General features: G+C 34.7%; 1 protein-coding gene across 3 annotated transcripts; it reads left to right on the top strand.

Moving 5' to 3' along the window:
• The first annotated feature begins 9596 nt into the window (after positions 1-9596).
• On the top strand, positions 9597-20703 carry LOC147406649 (ACT domain-containing protein ACR3-like). Of its 3 annotated transcripts, XM_086434775.1 has the most exons (11): positions 9597-9615; positions 9897-9945; positions 10162-10239; positions 12150-12250; positions 14438-14551; positions 17019-17064; positions 17951-18065; positions 18154-18221; positions 18928-19554; positions 19865-19969; positions 20187-20703. In XM_086434775.1, the coding sequence occupies exons 5-11, from the start codon at positions 14481-14483 to the stop codon at positions 20508-20510; spliced, it is 1356 nt and encodes a 451-aa protein (XP_086290901.1). In that variant the 5' UTR covers positions 9597-9615; positions 9897-9945; positions 10162-10239; positions 12150-12250; positions 14438-14480; the 3' UTR covers positions 20511-20703. The 3 variants fall into 3 exon arrangements, with proteins under 3 accessions (XP_086290901.1, XP_086290904.1, XP_086290903.1); XM_086434777.1 differs by lacking the exon at positions 9597-9615 and having other exon boundaries at positions 9637-9945; positions 10162-10202; XM_086434778.1 differs by lacking the exons at positions 9597-9615; positions 12150-12250 and having other exon boundaries at positions 9636-9945.
• The last annotated feature ends 750 nt before the right edge of the window (positions 20704-21453 follow it).

Below are 21453 nucleotides of genomic sequence, written 5' to 3'. Positions count from 1 at the left end.
CATTGAAATTGACATCGTTTGGGACATTGATGTGCATAGAACCCATAAATGCTTCTCGCCCGTATCTAGATAAAAACATCTATGGTTATATGACACATCCACATCAGCAATGTCTGAAACAATGTCAATTTCAATGTTACTTCAGCATTTTCCTTTGTACCAACCACAACCCAGTCTAATAAGAACCCCATCCCATACAATGTGAGAAAATATATATAAATTATATACTTATATTACATATTTTATTTGGATGTAAGATTCAAATCTATATTTTAGAGAACTTCAATTTTCACACCAACTTTTCTTACTTCTTTTTGTATTATTCGGTTAGGTTTTTTAAGAACTTGGAGAGAGAAAATGAGAGATGGGGAAGGGGGATGTCTCTCTCTCTCTCTCTCTCTCCTGTTAATTGGTGGCGTTAGGTAGTGGTGGTAGTGGCAATTGTTGGCAATAGTTTTTAGTGCTTCTTGCTTTCTCTGCACTTCTTTTTATCTCCCCCTCCCTCTCAAGGCGAACGCCATGGACTGTGGCAACACTGATGGATGCTTTTTCACTCATACCTCAATGAAAAACATTTATGGTTCTTACACACTTTCACATCATGAAAGTGTGATTAAGGTACAATCTTGAGGTCACTCCAGCATGACTCACAAAAGAAAACTGGGGAATTATGATGAAAATTTGGAAAAAGAATGTTCTCATATATCCCATCCAAAAATATTGAATATCATGTCGAATTTGGAACACCAAGTTCCTAAGCCACACATAGAAACCTGATTATTAAAATTAATCTTTTCTAATACCAAAGTAATCAATTCCAACAACCAAACCCCAAGAAATGTGTTGCAAAACAAATATAAGAAAAATAAAAAAAGTATAGAAATGAACACAACCACAACACAAAGATATATATGATTTACCCACAATGGGACTATAAGTAGAAATACACTACTCAAAGAAGAAATTATAAGTATGGAGGTTTATACTTACCTTCAATTCTCCGATGAAACCCATTAAATCTCTACACCCAACGCTAGTAAAAATCCAAATAAGAAATTGATCTCACTCCTTTTATCGCAAACCCGCAACAACCATGTGAATATCACCATCAAGAATCTTGACTATCTAGATTTTATAAGAGAAGAAAAAATATATACATAGAAACTTAATGTTTCCCTACTCTCTAAGAAAGAGAAAACTCCCTTTTAGATAAATCCCTTTTATGGACAACAATTACTATTTAAGAATTTTTTTTATTTCTCATAAACTAATGAAATAAAGTTACCTAAAATACCCTTCGACAAGATCCATTAACCTTAAGAAATAAAAGAATGGTGATTTTATATCACTGAACCCAACATTACTAATTTTGCACCGACCAACAAATTCAGTCCAACATTTTCCAATCGATGTTGCATTAACCATGTCCAGATGGAATAACATATGAGAAAATACATAAAATTAAATATGTTCTTTATAATTTGATTTAGATCTTAACGGGTCAGTTTTGACCTGATACAATCTAAATCCTATAGTACTGATGCGGAGTTAAGTTTGATAAGACGTCGTTATCATTATTACAGTAGCACCCAACAATCATTTATCAAACATAAAGCTCCACCATGCCGCACCCAACAATTTAAGGTGTGAGTGATGTGTCATCTTCTTAGAGTTACATATAATCTTAAAAGCAAGCTGAGCTGATATTATTGTAACTTGTAAGGTATCTAAGTTTAGTTAGAGGTGCAGAATGTCGTTGGCATCTCACTGGATCTAAATGATTGCCAAGAAGGTAGGGATTTGCTGTTAGCAAATTGGCTACTTTTAAGTGTTATGTACAGTCATGTATCCTTAAAAATTTTAAATTGTTTGATACATATTAAACAAAAGGAAAATCTAAAGTGACTTTCTGCGCCACTGCGTTGACGTGGTGCGTGTATATCACCATAGATATTTTTCTTTTTCGAATGATTATCTGTACACTGTCGCATCAGCACAATATCCTAGAAAGTCAGTTTAGAACGACTCTTCAAAGAAAAAAAAAAATGTGTCAAAGCGGGGAAGAACGTGCCAAAGCGTGGGTTAAGCTAAAAAGTTTAGGTCTTGATCTTAAGTAAAGTTAGTGTCGTCGCGTCTTCAAAAAAATTTAATTCAATAAATTCAAACAGATAAATCCAATCCTAATTAGATCCACTTCTATATTGTATAGTTAAGTATTGTATACTTTCATAAGAAAACAAATTAAAGTCGATCATGAAATAATAAATTTACATATATTTCTGACTAATAAAGCTAGGATGGAATGTGGATATCTATTTGGAAAAAAAATAGAATCAAACAATTACAAACAATTTTGAAAGTTTTACAAATTTAATATTTTTATAATGCCCAATAAATAATTTTTCCTGACCTTAGCCTTTAGGACCGGGCTTGGACGAACGTATCTGACTTAAACCCAACGATAGAGGTTTAAGGTTGGTCTAAGGTAAAATCGGTCCCTTTAGGGTTTATGTTAGGACTCACAACCAAACTCAAGCCAAACCCGATCATCATCATGTTAACACCAAATTCCTATTCATTGCAAAGAAATGTAGTTGAGAATGGAGATATATTAAGATTCAACAAGCTTTAATTACATTACAAGCTATCCTTACAATCTGATCATTTTGCATCTCCCAAGAAAATTTGTTAAAATAGATAGAAAAACACGACTTGAAGGAATATGATAATGCATTTTATGATAAGAGAATATTATTTGGGAAAATGTTTTTTTTTTTTCCATCTTGGTGGGTAATATTTTCCGACTCAACCCCGAAAGATTTTTTTTTTTTTTTTCATTTAAGTTGAAATGTTTTAAATATTATTCTCTCGTATCTCCTTAAGATTGATAACCAAGTCTCTTTCTGATATTTTCATAGACACAATCTAAGACCAAGAAATACTTTACTAGGAAATCTATTTTTTCGTTATCATTTTATTAAATTTTATTTTTATTGAAAAGAAATCTACCATACTAACTAAGGGTGCAACTTGGTTCGATTTAGAGTAAAATCCGAACCGAATCGACCAAGATCGGTTCTATTATATGGGAATCAGAACCGAACCGAATTAGTTTAGAACTAAACCAATCCAAATCGACCTTAATTTGGTTCGGTTCGGTTCAGTTTCATGGGTTGCTGAGAGATTTTCTCATTTGATCGAAGAGCAAAATTTTTCCTATTTCAATCGAAATCCAACCGTCCAATTTATGGATTAACCATTTGAGGGCCACATGACACGAGTAGAGAGAGAGAGGGGGGGAGATGAACGAACCGATCGCAGGTTGCAGCCGCAAGCGTAGGTCGAAGATTGTAGTCACAAGCGCAGTTGAAGGTTGCAAGCTCAGGCGCAGTCGTAGTCGGACGTTGCAGGTGCAGGCACAATCGGAGGTCGCAACTGCAGGCATAGGTCAGAGGATCCAGGCTTAGTCACAATCGGAGGTTACAGGTTCAGGCGCAGTCGCAGTTGGAGGTTGCAGGCACAGGCGCAGATCAACTGCATAGAGAGAGAGAGAGAGAAACTATAGGTTGCAGGTCGCAGCCACAACTCAACAGGCAAGAAGAGAGAGAGATAGAGTGGATGAGAAAGGGTTTTGAAAAAAAAATTACATTTTATTTTAAAATAAAATATCTTGGTTCGGTTCGGTTATTTATAAATTCTGAACTGAACCCATCGGTTTTTATTTTTTTAATCCGAAATCGAACCGTATTTAATTAAAACCGAACCAACCCAATCCAAAATTCATGAATTGGTTCGATTTGAACCGAATTAAGTTGCACCCCTAATACTAACTACACGAAGATATCCGGATGAGTGTGAGTTTAGTAAATTCGACTAAACTCCAAGGGAGTGGCTCAATGGCAATTTCGGTTCAATAAATGGCGAGAGTCTGTAGGTTGTGAGTCCGATGCTAAGTACAAGAAAATTTTCCTCGAGGCCATTTACGAGGGCGCACCCTCACTTACCTTGTGTGTGTGATGTGCAAGGCATTGCACGTGCCCGGGGAGGGGCCATATGTCTTGGCTCTAGCCCTGGTTCTTTCGACTCCCCTAGTCAGACGTAAGCTTGGACAATCCCGTCATCAAAAAAATAGAAAATATTAATTTTCAATATTTGATTTGGCCAGAAAAATGTGTCCAACAATGGAAGAGAGCATATAGTGCTATATTGAGAGGTAGAGGACCTAATGTCTCAAAGTGTGTAGAAACTCATTAAATGGGCTTAAGAACATAACTAAATTTAAAAATAAATGTCATTTTTTTTAAGAACACCTAATCATTTCTAGAGAAAATTAGATCAACTACATCCATAAGGGAATGGTATAAATTTTTATATCATATATGGGAAAAGCCAAAGAGGTATCAAAAGAGGTTTGAGTGTTGTGGTTTGTGGAGTCTGATAGTACTGGTCAACAAGGAGGAGGTCACAAACCACAACACTAGTTAGGTTTCTTAGGGTATTTATATTTCTCATTTTTAGTAAAGGGTATAATCTGTAATTGCGAGTTTTCTCTTCATAGTGGAATCGGTGTGATTTATAGACATACCTCAATCTTGAGGAAACCACGTAAAATTCTCTATGTTCTGTGCGTGATTTATGTTTGTTTAATTTGTTTATTTATTCGATTGATCCTCTTTTTTCTCAACATTGAGAGTATCCATTATGTTGAAAGGTATCAAAATATATAGAGAAGCATACTTTGGGGGATTGGTTTCAAAACATAAATGGTCTTTTGAAGTTTGCACGTTCAATTTTCATATAGGGGAACTTTTAAATAAACTTCTTCCTAATTTTAGATATCAATATGGCGTTGATCACATTTTATACATTTTAAGAACTCTTAATCATTTCTAGTGAAAATTAGATTAACTATGTGTACTGAGGAGTGATATAAACAAAAATGCATCAAAAGAAGTTTCAAGATATCCAATATGCATGTTGGAGGGCATCAAAGTGCATAGAAAGAGAAAGATAGAGCATACTTTGGAGGTTGGTTTCTAAACATAAAATGCCTTTTGAAGCTTACATACTCATGTGTGTTCCATTTTCATATTGAGGGATATTTTAAATAAATTTCTTCATTCAAAAATGCATTATGGACATCTAATCGATGTAATGATCAATTATGTGTAATAACAATAGTAACAACTCAGGGGCGGATTTACATTGGAGGCACTAGTTTCCATGATAATTTTTATAACTTCTTGTAATGGACAACAACAATGAAAATTAAATTCGTAGATATTACCTCCACAATAAATTTTAAAAAATTTAGGTGTCTTGCTTGCCCCCACTTAAACAAAATTGTGGCTCCAACCCTGTACCAACTAGTATCATGTCGATGATAATTAACGAATAATTATATTAAAGATTATTATTATTATTATTATTATTATTATTATTATTTTGTTGGGCCAACATGCAGATTAATAGTCAACGTGAAAGTGGGTTCAACAAGATTTAAACTTAGTTCAACAAGATTTAAACTTAGTTCGTGAGGTTTACCGACTTAACTAAGTTGGCACCTTCTTCACTTTTAACTTTTATTTTCTCATGCGGACTAAATATTTAATTTTTAAAATTTCATTATTACATCCAAGCTGAGGGTTTATTAGGCACACTTAATTAGTGAAATTCCAAGTATGGTTCAAATGGTTTACATTCTTCATTTATAACTTAAAGGCTCATGATGATTTTCTTTTCCTAATTTTTTTACTTTGAGAATGGTGAAGAGGAGGATAATTTTGGCTTTATTCCACTTATATATATTCTTTAATTAAGATACGAAAGTCAACGATGCAGTGTTCATTCTTTGCATGTTGTAGGAACCAATTCGTCCCCATCATCATCATCAACCACAGCCCTAGTGGATGGTTTTTCTCACTGTTGAGATTTGACTAAGACATGTGAGGGCATTCTGGTCATTTCACTAAGTTATGCTGCACTACTAAGTAAAGTAAATTAACATCTTTGAAAACGATAGGGAGTACACTGTGTAGTAATAACATCCCTAGCTAGGTCTCTCACTCTCAGGGCTTACCGACGTAGGGACGTACTGAAACAGTTTCTTCCATTGGAGGACACTAAGCTATAAGATCTACCTAGAGGGTCGTACTTAAATGGAAAGCGTTAGGTCGACGCCGCATCGCGTCATTGCTTACTAGGTTTATTTATTTATTTTAATAATAATTGTAAAACAGATAAAATTTCTCTGGAGCTGCACTACAAAAATCTTCTCTGTACTCTTCAAGTTTTTCTGGTCACATTCAGCGAAATTGGAAATTCCTTATCTAGGTTATTCCTATAGAGTTTCACTATTGTATTTTCCCTTTACTATAGAAATTAAAAAAAAAAAAAAAAAAATAGAGGATGTTCTTTTATCATACTTTTTTTTATAAGTAAATTGATGATCAACCCACAATTTCAAAGTAGTTTTGCAATGTGTCAAACCAATTGTCACATCACAAATGTTATTTTATTCTTGAGGTTTGAAGATTGAAAGGAAGAGAATCTTAGGGTATGTTTGATTGCACATGGAAAATAGGATGGAAAATCAATTTCCATGGAAAATGACATTTTTCAAGTGTTTGATTGCACATGGAAATGAAAATCATTTTCCACCCCCATTCAAAAAGTTCACTAAATCATGGATTTCACTTTCCCACCTATATGGGTGGGAAAATGAAATCCACCCATATTTTTCATTCTCAATTCTTCCCTACCATCACCACTATCACCACCACCACCACCATTACAATAACCTCGTCGTCGTCTTCATCGTCGTCGCCGTCATCGTCACCGTCGCCGTCGGCTCCGTCTCCGACCACCTTCTTTCTCTATCTTCTTCTTCTTATTCTCCATCCCTCACCTCCTCTGCCACCACCACGTTTTCCCCCCATCTTCCTCACTTACCTCCGTTGTCGCCGTCACTACCGTCGTCGTCGCCGCCGCTACCGTCACCTTCGCCGTCACCGTCGCCACATCCTCCCCTTTTCCTCTTCCTCGTCATCTTCTTCTTCCTCTCCCCCTCCTCTCATCTTCTTCCTCCTTCTCCTTTTCTTCTTTTTTCTCATATTTTTTCCATGATTTTATCCAAGTGAAATCAAACAATGAAATTTGATTTTCCAACCCTACCTATTTTCCACTACTAATTTTCCATGGAAAGTGACTTTCCATGCAATCAAACATACCCTTAATGTATTTAAATTTTCAACCCAAAAATCCTTCAATCTCTCCAAAAATCTTATCATGTTCTTAAGGTTTGAAAGTTGAGGGAGGTAGAAACTTAAGGTTGAATATGAGGGTAAAAAACTTGAGTAGTGATCAATGCCATGTTTCTATAGCAACAAACGATGTCTACATTGCACGTTTTAATTGGAAATTAAATACATTGGGATGTGTGCAATACATAAAAAAACTCGGTTAGCAACCCAATGTCCATGTAGATACCACTTATATTTTATAGAAACGGGACACCTTACTTGATTCAAATCCAAAAAACTTTACCCGAAGGTGAATGATAATTGGTTTAGCGAAGCAAATGAAAAGGTCTTTGGCTAGGGAGCATTTTCCAGAGATAACTACTTCTTTAGCCGATCTTCATTTTCCTTGTATAGTAATTTGTATTTGACTTTGACATTTTAAATCGATTTCCCATTCTAGTGATCCCTATTTGGGTTTATGGATTAGGACCAATCCCTTTTGCAAGCTATACTCGGAAGATAAAGAGTTATTGTGGCCAGACCAACTATTGAAATGTAAAGGATTTCACTTATCGAACAACTATATTCGTTAAGATATGAGAAAAAAAAAGGTTGGACGGTATCAACATCTTTTGCATATTTTAGAGGAAAGAAAGTGGCTTTTATTTCCGGGATGAAGTGTGAAAGATTTTCATAATTATATCTTTTGTAATGTGATTTTGCTATAGCTCCTTGTAGTGCTTTTTCTACAATCGAGAGGGTGCCATGTAAAGAAAAAATAACACAAGTGATTCATGGCTTAGATTACTTTAAAGAAGTAAAAAAAATAACATATTATTACCCTACGTAAAGACTTTCAAAATCAATGACACTAAACTCTCAAATTTAATTAACTAAATTTTATTATCTTATAATTGTGGTGTTCTCTCAACCATTGGAAAACATCACAAAGAACTATAAGGGGGGGAAAAAAAAGCTGCAAGATTCACTCTATTTTGGTTAGAGGTTGAAGATGAAGACTTTTATGTAGTTTGAAAATATATGAATTTCTAAGATTGACCAAATTATAGACATGTAGGTCTAAATCACCCCAAAAAAAATTAAAATTAGAGAGATTTAATAGGCATATACTTATTTATTTGTATTTATTATATATAAAAAACTCCCCTACTTTATCAAGTTTGTTATTCAACAAACCTTGAGTATGATACACATCATTTTAAATGATTAAATACCTACAATATTATCAGTTCTTTTAATCACATAACCATACACTAAGAGTAATATAGATATTTAACTTTTTTTCAAATATTTGAGTCCCCACTCCCAGATTTGTTAAGAAAAATATTTTCATTATTAAATTAATATGAAAATTTTCCTTATCAATTGGGGCATCTGAAAACATGATCTGATGCCTCAAGGTTGTATAGGAAATTTTTTTAAGAATTTTATAAAAAAATTAAATTTCATCATTAAATTTTAATTTTAATTTGAGAGCCTATTTTCAATAACTCAGATCAAACTCAATAAAGGGTTTTTTTTTTTAAATTAATTTTTTGAATCTGATTTGTTTTCCATGAAATCCAAAAGGGTGTAGTGGTAGACATGGTTTTTAAACTCGATATTACGTCTCATCTCATTCAGCTCTGATACCGAGTTGACTCGGACAATACGTCTTGTCTCGTTCGACATTGAGACAATGATTTTTAATCATTTAAAAAATCTGAAAAATTCTGAAAAAAATAAGAAATAATTCCTATTAAAAAAAAAATCGATTTGAAAGTGAAAGAATTGAGGGTTGAGACTTTAACTCGTTTGTATCGATTAACTCGGATACATCTCGTTTTACTCACGAGTTAAACCATTATTACACTGTCTCCTTTCGTATCGCCCAAGATAATCGAAAATATTGTCTAAGACAACTCACTTATCTCATGATACACGGTCGTCTCATAACACTTGTGAGTTAGTCTCGTTGGGTTCCGATACCGACGATACGTCTTAGTCTCGAACGAGTTTGAAAATCATTGTGGTAGATTGTCAATTTGATAATCCATGTGGGCCTAACGACCTCTAGTGAGACTTCAAATCTTACCATGTAAGTCAAGCTAATCTAATTGTTTTAAAAAAGAAATGTTTGTTGAGTAACAAAATTGATAAAGTAAGAGAGTATTTGTAATAGAATGCAGCAGATAAATCTGCCCGCTAAATCTCTTTAAAAATTAATTATTTAAAAAGTTAAATCTGGAGAATTTTGCCACGTGGCTGAGTAAAATTTGATCGGATAAAGTGCAGTGATTGTATAATATCCATTCCTTTAACTTCCACCTGAGCGGCACTCTTGAGAAGAGTTCTGGTGTTTCACTCCTGAAAAGTGAAAACCTTTCCTCCAAATTAATTTTAGGGCTTCCAATTTCATATACACCATCACCACCTTGTGATTTCGTTTCTTTCTATTTTTTTATTTTTATAACTCTTTCTTTATTTAATTCTATTTTTAGTTTTTAATTCTGAGAGAGAGAAAGAAAGAGAGCATGTTCTCTACAAGTGGGATTCCTACGTCGAAAGCACATTTAGTGTTCCGAAATCGATTACATTTTTTTATTATCTTTAAAGCTTTGATTTGATCTTTTCATTTGTATTCTCTATTTGAAGATTCAGAGAAGCTGATCTCCCGAGGATTTTGAAAATCAATTAAGCTGAGGTTAGTGTTTCATCTCAGATTTTATCGATAATCTGTGTTTTTCTGTATCTGGATGATTTACTCTGTTTTTTTTTTTTTTTTTTGTTCAATTTTTGCCAACGAGAGTAGTCTGTCTCATGCATTTCTTCGATCCTCTGCTTCATTATAGATTCGATTTAAGTTCTGAAGTTCAAATCTCTGATATCTGTTTGATTAAATTTCTTGTGAATTCTGCAGGTTTTAATTATCTCTGAAATATCGGTGACGATTCTTCGAAGGTTCAATTTCTTCTAGAACGATAATTTACCGATAATAGTGAGTTTAAATTTTACAGTGTAGAAATTTTAATTCTTAGATTAATTTCATTATTTTTTCCACTATTTTAAAGTTTTATTTGTGATAATTAGAGTTCTTCCAGAGTTCAGATCTCTCACAAAGGTGAGATAGTTTAACCTTTACATCAAAACTGTTCTGATTGGTGATTTATATCCGTTGATTTATGAATCCAACGGTTAGAAATCACTAATTGTTGTGTGGTGGAAGAGTTCTCTAACTTGAGAAGTACAGCATCCCGTCTCTTAGGATAAATCACTAATTGTTGTGTGGTGGAAGAGGTCTCTAACTTGAGGAGTACAGCATCCCGTCTCTTAGGATAAAAATCCGGACTTATTAGATTATTATTAATTTTTTTATTTGAATTAAATTTCTCTTCTTTTTCAGTGATTTTCTTCAACTTTCCCCCTCTTGTTTAGGAGATTTAGGGTTCTCGAACTTGTCATGTCAGTGTAGTGGATTGAGTTTGCCACGTGGGCTAGTCAGGTTATCACGATTCTTTCTTTTATTTTCTTTTCTTATTTGAAAAAAAATTACGATTATACTTAGGAAGATACAAAATTCTATAATACGGAAGTTTTACGAGTCAAACGTAGCTGAGATGGGAGTTTAGAGAATCTATAGCCATCTTTGGAAACGTCGTTTGAGGTTAGAAAAGTTAATTTTGTAACTGTTTTGCATTTTAAGTACGGTCCCTGAGGAGTAGAAAGAATTAGTAGACCCCCCAACTATGTGAAATTAGTGAGGCGTTTTTTTTTTTATCCAGTGGACTGTCACTTTGGCCAAATAACACTTCACCCTCTAGAGTTTATGACCAAAATCTGATTTTTAAAAAAAATCAATTTTTTAAGAATTAACCTTAAGATTGTACCTCACATCGCCCACATGTGAAAGTGCACAGGTACCATGGATGTTTTATCTCGAGATACGAGTGCAAAGTATTTATGATTCCTATTCACTTTCACGTCAAAATGTGTGATACAAGGCCCAATCTTGCGGTTACTCCTGCACTACTCATTTTTTAAAGCTGATCAAAGATTGAAAATGGGCAATCATTAAAATCCTAAGTTTAAAATTTAAATTCTTCGAGAGAAAAATTATCTTTTTTATTTTTTTATTTTTAAGTTTTTATACTTTTGTGTTCTATGTAGTAATGATGGGTTTTTTTTTTTTTAGAATGCAATTACCAGGCAAAGCCTAGATACGGCCGGTTGGTTATAATAAAAAAAAATTGATTGCAAATAAACTTTAAGATAAATTCAAATAAAATTAATGATAATAAATAAATAAAACTATTTTCATTTGGATTTCTATTACTCAACCATTGTAAGTAAAAGGGAGGAAAATTGTAACTTGCAAGCATGGAAAAGAGAGAATTCTCAGTCTTCTTTTTTGTTTTTTAATTTAAATTAATAATAATATCAGTTGACTTGACGCAATGGATAGATAGACTCTGTGAAGTCAATTAGCGTGACCCTACTTGACAAGGTAAATCAAGAATAAAGAGAACCGAACCGTAGTTCTTCTTAATTATTTTGCAATTTGTATTGGTCTTCATCCTTGATGTCTTCTATTAAAATAAAATACTTCTGTCCCAGTCAAGAAGTTTTGCACCATTATCCTTTAATTATTGTTGATTTAGCAGAAACTAAACTATGGTGGTGAATTCAAAGTATTTTAATTATTTCAAAGGGTTTTGTGGTAATTAAGAAGACAATATATATATTTAAAAGCCCATGACACGTTTTGAAACAAAAGGGAGGACAAGTTGACAAGGGGATGCATGCTTTTCGTTTATTTTGATGGGGGCGTCCTCATTTTATGACACTGTGCGCCTTTCTGGTATTGTGTATTTCTGTTGTTAGCTAAATAAAGAAGCCATGGTTGTGCAGGATCATGTAATTGCTTGATTTCCTCCCTCTGAGTGGGGATTTAGTTGACTCCACGCCTTAATCCTCCTTTGTAGAATTCTCATCTTACTACTTTCATAAAGGTACTCTCTCTCTCTCTCTCTCTCTCTCTCTCTCTCTCATGGTTTTAAAATTCATCCAATATACGAGTCAACTCGGTATGGCTTGTGAAGAAGAAGGATTTTCAACTTGATTGATATGCGATCCCATATGACTCGTCCGATATTCTTAAAATTGTCAATTGGGTTTTTTTGTATTTATTTATTTAAACTTTAGAATAATTTACCAAAACGGTAGAGTTTTTTAAATTATTTACCAAAAGGGTACACTATAGCAAATAATTCCGAAAACGGTAAATTTACCATTTTCGGAATTAATTTTTTTACCAAAATGGTAAAAACAGTAAAATGTATTTTTTTTATACCGAAAATACCCTTTTTTGTTTTACATATGTATTTATAATTTTAACCTTAAAAAAATGAAAATCCAACTAAAAAGAGTCACTCTCTTTCGGTAATCCAACATCATATGTATTTACAATTTTTTTTTTTTACCGAAATCAATTTTATTTTCGTAATTTCAGTCAAAAAATAAAAAGCGTATTTTTGGTATAAAAAAAATACATTTTACTGTTTTTACCATTTTGGTAAAAAAATTAATTCCGAAAATGGTAAAATTACCGTTTTCGGAAATATTTTGAATAGTGTATCATTTTGGTAAATAAACGAAAAGTTGTGCATGTTTTGGTAAATCTGCCTAAACTTTAATTATTTATTATTTATTATGTACAATGATAATTGACACTCTTTTTTTTTTTCAGACGCCCCTTACGCTCCCTGATATGGCAGTTATTTAATCATAAATCTTTTTCTTGTGCATCCCGAAGCATTAGATATACGGTTCTGCGATGAGAGCGTCTGAAAAAAAGAACGTTAGATAATCACGACTCATTTATTATCTAGATAGAAACATGATCTTGTACCTAAGCATCTTCTAACCTATCTTATTTTATAATAAATTATAATTATAAATTGACTGACTAAAAAAAGCTCACTGACTTTGAGAATCATAGTTTTTCTTTCTGTGCACACTGCCACGTTAGTGAGTATTTTTGTCTTTCAACTTGTATCTTTGGGGATGAAGAGGGAGAATACTGAGTTTCCAAACTAGCCCATAAGCATCTAAGCCAAAAAATTTGGGCCTAACTTGGTGACATGATCACACACACTAAAACGGTCTTTTTGTAGTTTTTAAAAAAATTACTCTGGACCAGGCCACAGGTTAGGTTGGGCAAGGACTTGGTAGAAAACCCTGGCCCAACAAAATGCTCCAAGTTTACAATCCAAAAAATACACGTTAAAAATAGCCTGATTAGTCATGTAATCTAGCATTTTTTAACATGGGCTTCGAAGCCAGAAAGTGGGCTTGTGTATATGCTATGCCCCTGACGGAAAAAAAAGAAAAAAAGAATCATGCTGGAGTTACCTTATTTCACACTTTGCTGATGTGGACGTGTAAACAATCGTAGATGCTTTTCACTCGTATCTCGATGAAAAGTGTCAACTTTTAGTATGCATCTCCATGTCAGCAAAGTGCTAAATGAGATCAATCTTTGAGGTCACTTCAGCATTATTCGAAAAAAAAAAAAATTTCAAATCTAATCTTTGACCCAATGTGTCTCCCAAAGAAGGACACAAACACACACACAGCTGTTCTGTGGGTTGCGTGCCAAATATTTGCACTTGAACAATGCTGGAGTGACCTGAAGATTAGATCTCATATAGTGATGTGCGATATGAGGTCACTTTAGCACAACTCTTTGCACTTTCTGTTTGGGTCCCACTGTCCCATCAAATATTGGACCTACACACCGAAAATTCTCCTGATCGTGGCCATGATCATAATTCTGATTAAGATTATTATTCTTCTTATTATTATTTTAAAGTGCTTGCTTTCGAAAGGCTAGAATCATCTATCAGACCCAACTTAATCTTCATGTAGAAAAAGTGTACCACATGGTGGGGAACAAATATTTTGGACTAACACCTCAGATTTTCTATAAGCCTACTTGCAACTATTGTTAAAAATTAGTATGGGATCTATTTAAGAGATCTTCTACACCACAAATTTATATCCATGTGACCGTCACATCCATATGAAAAGGATGGTTATGGTTGTTTGGAAAATTTGATACAATCATCGTGGATAGTAGTAATATATACTCTTTATCTTTAACTAACAACTTGACCTCCCTCTTAACGGGAATGCAGAGAGTTGGTGGTGTTGGTGAGGTGAACATAAAACTGCATTTTAATGGATAGAGTTTATCGGCCATATTTCGACCCTGAGTATGAGAACTTGAGCTTCCGAATTAATCCTCCAAGGTATGCCTCTTAACTAGACCACAGTCTTCTATGAGTGACCAACAGTTTTTTTTTTACAAAATGACTGAAATACCCTTGTATTTGGTCTAATTGTCAAAATTTCATTTTCATTGAGAGAGAGAAAGAGAGAAACGCCTAACAAAGTGATAATCTGACTATCCCACGTGGCACACTCAATCAACTCTCCTAATGTGACAACTTTGGAAATATATATACACTTAGGGATACAAAACTGTACTTCCCATAAAAATGCATATCCCGAGGGAACCGTATATCCCGAAGTGTACAGATCTATGGTTCCCACAGTTGTCATGTTAGGAGAGTCAATTGAGTGTAGCATGTGGGGGAGTCAGATTATCACGACTCATCTATTTTTGGTGTATTGGTTGGGTTGGTATCATAGATGAAGGGAGAGAGAAATTAGTGTTCAGCCTTTATAATATGATGCCCTCCTCTGACGCATGCCCCCTTAGATAAGTTGTCTCCGGATAAGAAGAAAAAGATTTATGATTATGCGTGTCCCGAAGCAAATGATCTACAATTTTATGATGAGGGCGTGTGTGTCAAAGGGGGCATCAGAAAATCATTACGCTTATAATATTTCAAGTAAAATGTCTAATCCTACTGTCCCAGTGGTTCAAGAGATATCTAAGTGAAACTGATCATTTGAAGCCACTAATGAGTTGGGGGTTATTTTTCATGCTTTTTGTTTGATTATTTTTGTAAAATTTTGTTTGTGGAATGAAAGAGAAATTAGTTTGCTTGGTTTCCTTAGTTAGAATTTTGGAGTACAAATTTGCTATTAAGAAATTTATGTTCTAAGCTGATGAACCAATGGCATGATGTCAAGTGTATTGAAAAGGCAAGCGTGATTGGTCAGTGGAGAGACCATTTCTCAGTGGTTAGGAGTTCGGATTTCTAATACTTATTTAATACTTGTGCGTCATGCCATTGGTTCATCAGCTTAGCACAAAAATTCCTTAACAACAAATTCGGACTTAGGATTTTGTGTTTGAGATTAACGTGTTAGTTTATCATCACTCTTCTTCATATTAGGGTTTATTTTTTATTTTTTATTTTTTTAAACACAGAAAGTAATTATTTTATTGTTTTCATATTTAGTGGCTAGGGATTTTTTTGAATTCAAATTAATGGGATCGGAATCATAGAAGTTTTCTCTTTAAGTAATTTTGATTCTCGATTCCTATAGGTTTATATCAATATTAGTTCTCAATTGGATTGGTTCCATGAGACCTGATTCTAATTTTCCAAATAAAATGGGATCCAGAACGAGGGTTTTTTATTTCAGCTCAATCTGATACTTTTAAGTCATAGGACAAATTTTGTCTCCCAATGTTTTATGTTGAATGCTACTTATATAGGATCCCGTTCAGCAAACAACGTTAGGAAGACAATGTTGGGAGACAAAATTTGTCCTATATGACTAAAAAGTTTCAGATTGGGCTGATTTTTTGTGAGGATGATCTCTATGATGAGACGATCATTTTTACAAAAAATCTGCCAATCTTAAACTTCCAACCCCATCAAAAGTGGTTTAGAATTGTGGACCCTCGATTTGTAAATCACTTTTAAAGGGATTAAAAGCTCCATATTGGACTATTTTTTGTGAGGATGATCTCCTCTTTATAGAGATAATCCTCACAAAAAATGAGCCCAATTCTGAAATTTCTAACCCATATAATACAAAGGCATTGGCTTCGTGTTGTCTCCCTAACGTTGTCTACCCTAATTCTAATCTTCTCTTCCCTCTCAAGTTCTTCAAATCCATCAAAACCCTCTTCCTCTCCACTTCATATTTTTTCTCTTTTCAAATTCTTACTTTCTTCAAACATGCCAATTCTAGTCCTAATTTATTTGGCCATTGATGTTGATAATGGATTGATGATTGCAGAATTGAGAAAGTTGAAGGTTATTTGCAAGTTAAACAAGAGGGATTTTAATTTCTAGGATTCAGATGTTTGTATTTGAACATGAGGATGAGAGTTAAATTAAAATACAAGGATCATGCATTCTTCAACACAGGTGTTGGAAAATTCAAATCAAAACTTGCAAAAGCCCAAAACAATGAAGTTGGATTCGAAATTAAATTTGGAACAGAACTGAGGTTTGTAAGTGCCTTTCGACCCAGTCCACAAAAAGGCAAGCCTTACCTAAGACAAAATGTAGACGAGGTTCAAATTCAATTGTAATTCAAGGTCTAGATAGGTCTTTGACATGACTTGTAGCACAATTTGTATCCTTGGAGAAAATAATCTCTCTCATCGACAATTGTATAGGATATAAAGATGGGTAAGTAACGACATTACAAGAAAACTTCGTGTAAGTCATCATTATCGAAGCCCTGTACCAAAGGTTTAAGAACTGTTGAATGAAATAATATTGTCTTCCATTTCATTTTGTCTAAAGTCATGTCTTCTAATATTTGATATCTTCTTTTATGATGCAGGGTGTCTATAGATAATGATACTTGCGGAGATTGTACTCTGATTAAGGTAAAATTTCCATTTAATTAATTTAATTTGCTGTGAAAAACTGAGAATAGATCAACTTGATCGAGTGGCTCACTAAACCGGACGTGCATCTCACTACTACAGATGAATGGGTTGTGATTAATGTTTTGAAATTTGGATCAGTCGATCAGTCCTGAATCAATAGCTTCTGGTGGAGTCAATTATAAAACCCCATTTTTAGGAAAACCCAATCAACCCGCCTGGTTAAAGCAGTTTGACTGGTGACCCGATCGATAAGTCTGGGTTTGTGAAGGACGGGTCCAATTTTATGGGTGATTTTATACATACTCCTGCACATTTTGGTGAATATTTGATATATCCCTTGTGTTTTGAAATTGATCACATGCCCCCTCAAGCTATGGTTATCTTATAAACTAATGAAAATAACCTAAATGTCGTCATCTTCAAATTTGTTGTAAAATGAGTGAGGCTTATGCGACAAACTTAGTAAGATTTGAGTTGTTCGACTCACGTGGATTATCATGTTGGCAAAATAACACTATTAAGTCTTTAGAGTTCATGGTCTAGAAGAAATTTTAAACTACAATAAAATAAAATAAATTATTTTTTCTACTTGATCGTTGGGTTTGAAAATGGATGACCACTCAACTCTCAAATTTAAATCCAGGTGAAAATATATCTTTTTAATTTTGTTTTCTTTCAAATTCTTAAAATTTTGTGATCTACCTACTTCTGGCATCTGGTAATGTTTTTAAAGCTGCAGCTGCCTAATTTTGGGAAGAAATCATAAGTACTTGATATTTCACTTTTAGATCCGTTGATCAGACTGATTTAGATTGACCTGGTCAATTATACAGGTCAACGATCGATCCGGTTTTTAAAACATTGGTTGTGAATTGTGATGCAGGTGGACAGCGTGAACAAGCCAGGCATACTGCTAGAAGTTGTGCAAGTCTTGACCGATCTTGATCTTGCCATCTCCAAAGCTTATATATCCTCTGATGGTGGATGGTTCATGGATGGTTCTCTCTCTCTCTCTCTCTCTCTCTATCTCTCTCGTATAACTATACGTGATATGTTTTTATTTATAATTCCCTCTTTGAATAACAGTGTTCCATGTCACCGACCAAAAAGGCAACAAGGTTACAGACAGTAAAACCATCGAATGTATTGAAAAGGTACGCCCTCTTCCAACTAAAAGTTTACACCAATTTTTTTCTTAATGCTATTATACTAAAACACAACGGTGGACCTCATTTTACTACAGTTTTGTGGGGTATACAAATTGAGACAAAAGAGTGTAGTTCACACAACCTCATTTTATTGCCTTTCCTATTCTTTCCCTTCAACTTTATTATATTTTCTCCTCTCCCTCTTTTTCAATAATACCCTTCCAATTTTACTATCTTTCTTTTTTTACCCTGATAACACCCTAGTTAACCAATACTTGACAAAAGTCGCAATTAATGAAGAGTGTAAGATTAATTCCTTTATCTCATATACCAGAGCACCTGATCAAACCCTGCCCCTTATTGGATCCCAACTCATGGGCCACCTCTATCACATAGCCCCACCGTGCGCCATCCCGCGTCACACAATGAATGTTTGGCTCACTTCTTGATGGACCTTCATGTCAAAAATCAGCATGATTGGAAATTAATAACCATTAGTTCTGGCCTATATAAGTAATCAGACCATCAGCTGCAATGTGACCAACAGAAAGGTTTGGATCATTGAGTCCATGTACCATGAAAATATTGTAGGAATAAATTGTGCTTAATGTTCTCAATGCATACAGGGTGCATCCTTCATATTTTCTTTTAAATACAATATTATTGTGATCATATCTTTTCTTATGTTTTTATTTTTTATTTTTATAAACAGGCTTTAGGACCAAAGGGTCGTACTTTAGACACAGATGGGATGAAAACATGGCCAGGAAAGAGGGTAGGGGTGCAGTCCATAGGTGATCACACAGCCATTGAGCTCATTGGAAGGGACCGGCCCGGTCTCTTATCTGAGATCTCTGCCATCCTTGCCAATCTCCATTGCAATGTAGTTGCTGCAGAGGTCTGGACCCACAATACACGGGTAGCATGCGTCCTTTATGTCAACGATGACACAACATGTCGTGCAGTGGAGGACCCAATCCGATTATCTTCAATGGAGGAACAGCTCAAGAATATCCTACGTGCACATGAGGATGATAGAAAAGTAGCTCGTACCAGCTTTTCGATGGGTTTCACCCACATGGACCGTCGTCTCCATCAGATGATGTTTGCTGATAGGGACTACGAAGGCAGTGGAGTGATCACAGAGGCTGATAATATTGCTGCTTCTTTCCAGCCAGTTGTAACTGTTGAGCATTGTGAGGACAAGGGGTATTCAGTGGTGAATGTTCAATGCAAAGATCGATCTAAATTGATGTTCGACATCGTGTGTACACTTACCGACATGCAGTATGTTGTCTTCCATGCCTCTATATCCTCTAATGGTCCATTTGCACTACAGGTATGTGTGGATAACAACTCTCGGGTTTGTATGGTTCGGTAGTGCCTACATCCATGGATGAGATGAGAGCGATTCATTAACTTTGAGAAAGAAACTACAGCCCATATTTTTCCCCAAACCTCCCAATCCTGAAATCCTAGTTTTCCTGTTTGATTTCACTCTGTGCATTGATTTCAAGTTTCAACATTTTTATCAACTTCAAAGGAAAGCAAATCAAGGATCATAGATTTGGTTGGGAGGGACTAGGCACTTAATAATCTTTTGTTGGTAGAAATTTGAGTTGCTAATTGAGTGTTTTTACAACCTGTAGGAGTATTATGTACGCCACATGGACGGTTGCACGCTCAATACTGAAGGAGAGAAGGAGAGGGTAATCAAGTGTCTCGAAGCTGCAATCCGAAGAAGAGTATGTGATGTGAGTATATATATCCTCCTTTATGAAGATTCTAAAACACTAAGCTGAAGATTAAAAAAAGATGGGTATTGAGGTAGTAAGGATGGATAGGAACACACTTGAATTAACATATGATATGACTTCAGACAAAGTTGAGTAGAAGAATATGGTCCATTCATGAGCAGCCTTCCTTTAGAATGCATAAGATATAAAATTGAGCTTGTTGGGTGCATTGCAGGGTCTTAGTCTAGAACTATGTGCAAGGGATAGAGTAGGTTTGCTATCAGATGTGACGAGGGTTCTTCGAGAGAATGGATTATCGGTTTCAAGAGCGGGTGTAACAACAGTTGGTGAGCAAGCAATGAATGTCTTCTACGTGAGAGACGCTTCAGGGAATCCGGTAGACATGAAGACTATCGAAACTCTTCGCAAAGAAATCGGGAACACAATGATGTTCAATGTGAAGAAAGTCCCAGATGCCAGTGCCAAGGAACCTGAGTCTAGTGGTTGGGCAAAGACAAGCTTCTTCTTTGGAAGTTTATTCGAGCGGTTCCTAGCTTGACCCAAGTCCCTTGATCTGAGGTAAATAGACTGCATGTACAGTAACTTAAGTTGGTTATCGTCATCATCTATGCCTTATTTCAAATATTGGGATCAGCAACATGAAACTTATTTCGACATTTGAACCTTGTCTTGCTAACTAGAGCACAGGATGAGCTTCTCATATATATAATGGTTTGGGCTATGGTGTTTTAGAGATTAATGTAGTAGATAGACGCACATGAAAAAGGGGATAAATTTGATACCAAGGTCCGTCAAATTTGCCTGGATTTAGCCAAATTCGATGGACCTTGGCGTCGAATTTACCCCTTTTTCATGTAGTGACCACCTTTTATATACTTAATTAAACACATCTTTGTTTGCATAGGTGATTTATGATAAATGCAGAGTATTTTACAAAAATTACTAAACCAATCATTTAAAAAAAAAATTATTTATGAGAGCAGTTGGCCATATACCCAATTTCATAATTATTCATTTTTATCAAATACTAATATATGTTGTATGGTCACATTGGCGAACCTACATTCAACTCAAGGGCATAAAATTTGAATCATCGGGTAGACCATATATATCAGATGGCCATTTTCATAAAAGAAAATCACGAAATCAGGTATATGGGGGGCATTTTTTGTAAATATTAAAAATGGCTGGTTAAGTCATTTTGGCAAAATATGCAAACTTGAAATTTTAGAGCATAAATTACACAAGGTATTTTAGAGGGAGAGATTGTTCATTTTTTATAGAGTGAATTTGTGATTATGAAGATTGTTGAGAACTAATACCATTTGAATTACATACTTGTATGCAGGGGCAGAGCTAGTAAGGAGCTGGTGGGGGCAATTGCCCCCACTGACCTTTGAGACACCCCTATATTTTCAACTAATTACATGTCCCATTTGTTCCCATTCCCTCACCTCTCTCCCCATTTGCCCCCACACCCT

This window comes from Akebia trifoliata, chromosome 3, assembly GCF_017979445.1.
Source record: "Akebia trifoliata isolate Shusen 1 chromosome 3, ASM1797944v1, whole genome shotgun sequence".
In the NCBI taxonomy this organism is placed as follows: domain Eukaryota; kingdom Viridiplantae; phylum Streptophyta; class Magnoliopsida; order Ranunculales; family Lardizabalaceae; genus Akebia; species Akebia trifoliata.
Note: the sequence above shows the minus strand (reverse complement) of the source record. Positions and strands in the feature narration are given on the sequence as shown.